Source organism: Dipodomys ordii, unplaced genomic scaffold, assembly GCF_000151885.1.
Source record: "Dipodomys ordii isolate 6190 unplaced genomic scaffold, Dord_2.0 Scaffold30, whole genome shotgun sequence".
Taxonomy (NCBI): Eukaryota; Metazoa; Chordata; class Mammalia; order Rodentia; family Heteromyidae; genus Dipodomys; species Dipodomys ordii.
The window spans coordinates 15,777,948-15,786,033 of record NW_012267246.1 but is presented as its reverse complement, the minus strand read 5'-3'; the positions used below and the strand labels follow the sequence as shown (position 1 = coordinate 15,786,033).

At 46.5% G+C, this 8,086-nt stretch overlaps 1 protein-coding gene across 1 annotated transcript; it reads right to left on the bottom strand.

Annotated features, from left to right (window-relative positions):
• Nucleotides 1-585: 585 nt before the first annotated feature.
• LOC105985572 (golgin subfamily A member 2-like) lies at nt 586-3,207 on the bottom strand. The gene has a single exon (XM_013016160.1). It carries the CDS (start codon nt 3,205-3,207, stop codon nt 586-588), a length of 2,622 nt encoding a protein of 873 aa, XP_012871614.1.
• Between the last annotated feature and the right edge of the window lie 4,879 nt (nt 3,208-8,086).

Below are 8,086 nucleotides of genomic sequence, written 5' to 3'. Positions count from 1 at the left end.
CTTCATCCACTCTCCCACCCGCCAGGCCATCTGAAATATGTCAGAAGCACTGTCACAATTGTTTGACTTTTTATCACCGGTTATCACAGGGGAACTAATATCAAGGCATAAAACATGGCTAAATAGTATAGCTAGCAGAAACAGTTGTCTTTGAATTTACTTAAACATACATGTGAATTTGTGATTTCACATCCATTTTGTGACTTCCAGAAGAAATTTTAACCTCTCTAAATGTATGTCCTTGAATTTGCATTGGAGATAACATTACTGACTTCATATGGATCTTCAGAAAAATAAATGCTAATATGGAATTCATAATTCTACAATAATACAATATGATACTAATACAATATGATTGTAAAGAATTTATTTTTTAATAACAATACATAGTAGGTCCTTCCCTGGCAACCAAAGAACTATTAGACGTCTCTAGAATTGGGACCACCTCCCAGCAGCCTTTGCCCTTAACCCTTCATATAACCCAGTAGATCAAGGCCTGAAAGAATTATCCAGCTGCCTACTGCTCTAGGTGGTGGCTTCCAAGTCTTTAGAGAGTCATTATCTGAAACTCATTATTTGCATCAGTCAGGAGAAGAAAGGGACAGAGTGCTCATGGTGTTGCTGGATATCTGGCATCATCAGCACGACGTGCTGTGGGGTGGAGACCTCTAGGGGGCAAGGCCCCCCAGCCTCTACTCGGGCAAGTTCCACATTTTCTTCAAGTTGCACTTCTTCAAAACCTTTCTGCTCCTCCCCAATCTTCATGGGGCTTAACAAGTCTGAAGTGGTTTTAGCAGCGGGGGTCGTGGTGTCTGCGGGGGTCGTGCTGTCTGCGGGGGTCTTGCTGTCTGCGGGGGTCTTGCTGTCTGTGGGGGTCGTGGTGTCTGCGGGCGTTTTGCTGTGGCACTCCATGCCTTCTCCTGCAAGGCGCAGCAGCAGTTCCTGCAGCTCCTTCTTCTTCTCCCTCTTCTCCTGGGACAGCTGGTTGACACAGTCATCTTTCTCCTTATACAGCTTATCCAGGACCTCCATTTGTTCTTTACAGTACACTATGGATTCTCCAATGGCACTGATGTGTTCTGACAGCTGGCTGTATCGATGTTGGAAGTCATCCACTTGACTTTGGAAGTCCACCTCGTCAGGCAGGTCATGGATGAAGCTGATTTTCGGCTTCTTCTTGGACACCTGTGGGTCCTGCTTCCTGCTGCCAGACACGCCGTGGTTCCGGCTCTTGGGGAAGAGAGCCTGTTGATCGAGCTTTGTCTGGCACTGGGCTGCCAGGTTGGCCAGGCACCTGCAGCGGGCCTGCTGGTTCTCCAGCTGCTTGCTAAGTTTTATCTGTTTTGATTCAGCCACTGCTAGGGCTTTAAGGTAAAAATCTTTCATGGTTTGTGGGTTGTCTATATCTTCTGGGACAGTCAGGTCATGTAGAGTTGCCTCCTCACTATCTTCTTCATTGTGTACTCCTTCACTTTCTCTAGTGAAAGCCAGGAAGCTCAGCTGGGCCTGTAGTTGCTCCTTCTGTTGTTTAGTTGCTTCCAGGTACTTCAGAATATCCTGAAACTTTTGAGACACCATCTGGTCCTCCAACTTGGTCTGCTCCTGTACCTGCTTCAGCTGCTCCAGCAGCTGGGTCTGCCTCCACGGGTGTTGCTGCAGGGCCTCCTTCTCCCAGGTCAGCTGCTGATTGGAGGTGATGTGCTGCTCACAGGTGGCTCTGAGCTCTTGCAGCTGGGCCAGGGACTGCGCCTGCTGCTCCTTCAGATTCTGAGCCGCTTGGCTCTTTATTTCAGCCATGTCTTTCCACTCCTCTAACTTTTCCTTTAACTGGTCCAACTTCTCCTGCAGATGTTTCTTCACCTGCTGCTCTGTGTTTAGGCTGCTGGTGAGCTGCTCCTTCTCCAGGCTCAGCCTGTGGAAAGCGTCCCGCAGCTGAGTCAGCTGCTCTTTCAGGTCTCTGTTCTGCACATGTGTGCATTGACTTGCCTCAAGAATCTTGTGCCGATCGTTGGCACACTGACTCCATTCCTCAGCCTTCATTTCCAGTCTCTGCAGCCGCTCCTGCTGCTCTGCATTCTGGATACTGAGGCTCTGGTTTTCTTGTTCCTGGGTGTGAAGTTGCTGTTCCAAGTTTTTTAACTCCTCCTGCATCTGGTAAGCCTGGGCCTGCAGCTGCTGCTCAGCCTGAGATGGTCCTGCAGGGCGCTGCAGCTCTGCCAGCTGTTTTCTCAGTCCTGCCAGGTTGGTCTCTAGGTCCAGTGCCTGCCTCACCCCTTGCTCTCTCTCCTTTTGCAGTTGGTTCATCTGCTCTGAGAGCTGTTGGACCTTTTCCTTCCACGTGGACCTCTCCACCCTCAGGTCCTCCGCAAAGGTGTCTCTCTCCAACTTTAATGTGGTCACTCGACTACCCAGGTTGTGTAGTCGGTTTTTCAGTGCTTCCCGCTCCACTAGTGCTTGTTGAAACTTGCGAATTCTGTTCTGCATGTTGCTCTTCTGTGTCCCGAGCACTTCCAGCTTCTCCTGCAACTTGGTGTTCACTTTCTTCAAGTCATCATAGCTTCTGGTGTTTTCTTGGAGCTGAAGCTTCACATTATTCATGTCTTCAATGAGTTGTAGGTTCTTTTTCTCAGTCTCAATCTGCAAGGTGGTGACTGCAGACAATGCCTTCTCTAGCTCCGCAGCACGCTGCTGTGTGGCCTCCATGTGGGCCAGGGCAGATCGTAAATTGCGTTCTTTTGAAACCATCATCTCTAGTGCTAGTTTGTGGATTTCCAGCTCTCTTTGCAGTGCTTCGTGCACACGGGCCATCTCCTCATTTTCTTTCTCTCGATCCTGCAGGTCTTTCTTTTCCTGCTTTAGTTGTTCGATCTCACTGCAGAGCTGTAGGTTTCTAATTTGGCTGGAGTCCAGGGCAAGCACCAGCTGTTGGTAGCGCCTCTCCAGATCCTCACTGACATTGGGACCTGTGACTCTCTCCACCCTGGCAGCTCTGTCTGTGTCCAAAGGTAGGGGAGAGTCAGGGTCAGCGTGGTCTTTGGTTGGACCCCTAATTGGTTGGACCCCAGCGGTGTTTGTCTTGGGGTGCCCTACCTTTTTAGTTTTCTTTTTCTTGATTTTTTCAGGTCCATCAAGACATTTTTTTTGTTGATATTCGTGCAGTAATTTCTTTCCTGCTGCTATTTTTTTTTCCCTTGTTTGTTCAGACATCCCAGCTCTGGGACGGGCACGATGGGGGGGCCACATTCCCAGGCTCTCTGAAATAACCTCTCAAAATCACTAACAACTATATCTATTTCCCACTATATTTCCAAAGTCAACTCAATTTGCTAGCTCACCGCTGCAGCCACCTCCACCTTCCTCAACTCCCCGCAGTAGTGTGAACCAACAAAGGGAATACCAGTGTTACTAGGACTGTGGGCGTGGCCCCAATTCTTGTATCCCATTGGTCGGAGAGAAATATGAATAGGGGGTGTGGCCAGAATCTGTGATCCAGGCAGGGTGGAGTCATAATGACAGCTACTTTTACAGCCACAGCCCCATCTAACTCTATCCAGTTGGGTTGGGGGCAAGAGTGGGGCTTGCTTTAGCAGGATAGGTGTACAGTTTTTTTTTTAATGTTTTTATATCTATAGCTTTTTTTATTGTGAAAATACTGTACAGAGGGGTTACAATTACATGGGCAAGATAATGAGTACATTTCTTATCAAGCATTGTAGCCTCCTCCTTTGTTTCCCCTTCCCATCCCTTCGTTGTAAAGTTCGTTCTCGACATAACTACTTGTACATCTCATTGTTGCAATGGGTCCACCTGTATCCCTATTTAAACGATTTGTTTTTCCCCTTCCCCTCCACAAATTATACCGACATGAATTTGGAAAGCAGTATGGAGGTTCCTCAAAAGACTCCACATATTGCTCCCCTATGACCCAGCAATCCCACTTTTGGGCATTTACCCAAATGATCACAAACAAGACCACACTAAAGCTACCAGCATGACTATGTTTATTGCAGCATTATTTACTATAGCTAAGAATTGGAACCAACCCAGATGCCCCTCAGTAGATGAATGGATCAAGAAAATGTGGTATATATACACAAGGGAATTCTATGCCTCCATCAGAAAGAATAACATTGCCCCGTTTGTTAGGAAATGGAAAGGCTTGGAAAAAATTATATTAAGTGAAGTAAGCCAGGCCCAAAGAAACATAAGTCCCAGGGTTTCCCTTATTTGCAGTATCTAGTATTTGTCTAAGTCAAGCCGAAAAGGTCAGATAAGGTGATGTTAGGGAAATGAACCCTAAGATATGTATTCAAATTTTTTTCTTTCATGTGATTGTTTCTAACACATTTATAATATTATTTCTTTGTTGCTTTGTATGTCCCTCCCCCACAGGTGTACAGTTTTTTAAATACATATATTTTTATTGTAACCATACTGTACAAACAGTTACATGAGATAGGTAATGAGTACATTTCCTATCGAGCATTGTTACTCCCTCCTTTGTTTTTCCCCTACCATCCCTTTCCTCCCCACCTCTCCAATTCCTCCCTCCTCCTACCCCAAAGTTGTAAAGTTCGTTTTTAACATAGTGTCTTGTACATCTCATTGTTATGATGGGTCAACCTGTATCTTTGTTTCAGCATTTTGTAGATGCACAGTTTTACATGTACCTTTCCTTACTTTCCTCATACATCTGTGGCCACCAGAGTTTTCCCCAGGCTTTCCATTGGTCTCCAGGAAGTTGCACCAAGAAACACAGCTATCTGCCCATGCTCAAGGTCTTCCTATTGTCACTCCATGCAGAAGTAGCACTTTTGTTCTAACCATAGTTGCTTGTATTCTGTTCTTGATATAACCTGTTCTTCCACCCAAAGGAACAGGAGGGTTCAGGGACATCACAGGTCCAGGGCTCCTCACCATGAGTATTGGTCATGTTGCTCAGCTAGGCCAAGCCTTGCACAGCACATGTTTTACACGGTTTGGCTGGTGATCTCACAGGAATCAGAAAGACAATCATGGGAGAAATCAGACTGAGCAGTCCATGGTGCTGCTGCTCAGGAGTATGTGAAATCCACACCAGCACAAAAAGAACTGAAAACAAATCTAGCCAAGCTGGCACATCCAAATGGTGCTGTGTCGGGAGAGCAGGTTCTGGGGCAGCCCTCTGCCACTCCAGAGCCATTGGACATCTATTTCTGCATGGGAGTGATTGGTTACACTCCAGAGATTGGCTGAAGTAATTGGTGTGGCCAGCTTTTCCTTCCACTGAAAATGTGTGCTGGCTGTGATGGCACGCACCTGCAGTTCTTTGCTCAAGTCACTTCTTTGTTTCAAGGCCACGGTGAAATACATGTTGCAGGGCCTCAGTCCCTCAATTAAGAGGGCGGCTGGTCCCTTCCACAGAGCATTGGTTGGGTGGCCGCAGTCAGTGTCAGCACAGCAGGTGCTCAGGGGCAGTCAGCCTGAATTCTGCTGGGGCAGATCTGGGCACTGGGCCTCAGGGCTCAGGAACCCACCATTCCTCTAGCCACTCACATTCTGGTCTGTGCATGAGGAACCGCCATGATAAAATATGTATTCTCCATTAATATTCGCACAGCATAAATTTATATAGCTTTCAGAGCTGTGACCCTGACATCGAAGATAAACTCAGAGAGGATCACCGAAAAGCATGGTCAGAAGCCACAGACACAAGCAACGATGGGGTGGGGAGCGCAACACACTGGGCGAGGGGGGTATGCACCCCCCATTTGTGCTCCCGCTGCTGCGGTTAGGGCAGGGACCCCTGCCATCTCGGTTCCAGCGAGAGCCTCACAACCGCCCAGGGCTCGGGAAAGCAGGCTGCTGCGGGCAGCCGGAGAGAGCCTGTGCCCAGCCTGGACACCGCCCCTGCGCCCGCCCATGGCCCAGCCGCCTCTCCACCTGGCCGCTCCCCTCCTCCTCCCGGCCACACCGACTCCTCACCCTGGGAGCCCCTGGGCCAGGCCGCTCTTGCTCCAGAGCCGCCTTCGGGTGGATCACCTTGGGCGCCTGGAGGGGCTTCAGGTCCTTCACATCCTCTGGCGCCGCCCTCTTTCACCAAGTACTTCAGGACTCCGCTACCTCGGGGCCTTAGGTCACACGCGTGTCCTTCCCAGGGCGAGGCCGTCCGGCAGCGTTTAGATCAGGGGTGTGGGAAACTTTCTCCAGAAGCTTCCAATGAACCCCCTAGCTCTCCACCAGCTTTATTTGAGTTCTTGAAATCCCAAACTACATTAACATGCAACACTATTATCTATTCTGTCTCAAAAAAGCAGAACAATGAGGACGTAGTTATTTTTATTTTAGGTGGTGGTGGTGGTGGTGGTGGTGTGTGTGTGTGTGGTGTGTGTGGTGTGTGTGTGGTGTGTGTGTGCTGGTGTGTGTGTGGTGGTGCGTGTGGTGGTGTGTGTGTGTGGTGGTGTGTGTGTGGTGTGTGTGTGTGTGGTATGTGTGGTGTGTGTGTGTGGTGTGTGTGGTGGTACGTGTGTGTGTGGTGTGTGGTTTGTGTGTGTGGTGGTGTGTGTGTGTGGTGTATGTGGTGGTGGTGTGTGTGTGGTGTATGTGGTGGTGTGTGTGTGTTGTGGTGGTGTGTGGTGTGTGTGTGGTGGTGTGTGTGTAGTGTGTGTGTGTGTGTTGTGATGTGTAGTGTGTGTGTGGTGTGTGTGGTGTGTGTGTATGTGTATGTGTGTGGTGTGTGTGTGGTGGTGTGTGTGTGGTGTGTGTGTGGTGTGTGTGTTTGGTGTGTGGTGTGTGAAATGCCTATGCTTTTCACTCCTTCTGAAAGCCACTATCCTATTAGATCAGGGAGGGTGAAGGAATGTACCTGAAATAGTTTATTTAGTGTTGTTCTTCTTCTTGCTGTCATCGGTGTAGTGATGGAGATTGTATCAGAGTCTGATACCTCTGCTGTAAGGCCTCACATGTAGACATGTCTTATGGAAAAAATGGGAAGCAATTTAACTCATAAATAATGCAGATATAAAGCCTTAGATTATATTCTTAAATGAGGACACTTGCCATTTATAATGATCTTTGGTTATGGGGTTTTCTGTGCATTTCTCTGTCCTGTATGTGATATTTGGCCTTTTACTTAACTAGGAAGGGACAAGTTCTAGGACTTTCATAAGGAGTTGGAGTCTGAATGAAGTATACAAAAGTAGGGATGTAGAGGAATGTGTGGATAAGGGACTTATTTGTTATATGATTAGACAAGAAACCAAGGTAGGGCAGACTTTAAGTAAGACTCTCAAGTGTCTGGCTTGCTATAACATGTGGATTCCCATGTCCCATTGTATATGAAATAAATATTAAGGAAATAGACAAAGCCATAGAGGTAACAGTTCATGACTATGAAATTGCAATTCAGCCATCTGGCTAGGTAACGAAAGAGAAATTTGCTGTTCTAAGATTAAAAACAAAAATTATGTGGCGCATCCGTCTATCTGTAGCACCTAAAAATATGGGAATTGGAGGAATTATTATGGAGACACTACAGGGAAAGAGGACCACAAACTGACTCAGAGGGACATTCGTGTAGAATGATTTTGGAAGAAGTGAAGGATTCAGATACTTCAATGGAAAATAGTGAGATATTCAAAACAGAAACCAAGGAAAAATGAAAATTTCAGAAGAGAGAAGCTAACAGTGACAAGTTAATTGTCCTTAATCTTTGCCTCTAATTCCAATTTTCTTTCCCCATGCTCATTTAGATGAATTCTACTGTGAGAATGATCCCTGCAAAATAGCAAAATATTGTGTTTTGCATATCTTAGATGCCTATGATATTAAAACATTTATAAGGGGACATATAAATACATATGAATCATCTAAACTTAGCTAAATTGTGCCTATTTGGTCTACTTGTCTTTGAAAGGTTATTTCAAGGCCTTATGGTCATAGATGCAAATTTAGCATGTCTGAACCCAAACATATACTTTTAAGGAAGGTTCCCAGATGATTAGAAGGTCTAGGAAACAGTAGTTCTCTCTTTTTTTCTTAACTTATTTTTTTATGATTCTGTCAGAAATAAAAGATATAGGTCTTACATGGAAAAGTGACCAGCCTA

Coding starts and splice junctions, on each gene's coding strand:
- LOC105985572 (XM_013016160.1), bottom strand. CDS start 3,207: ATGTCTGAACAAACAAGGGAAAAAAAAATAGCAGCAGGAAAGAAATTA.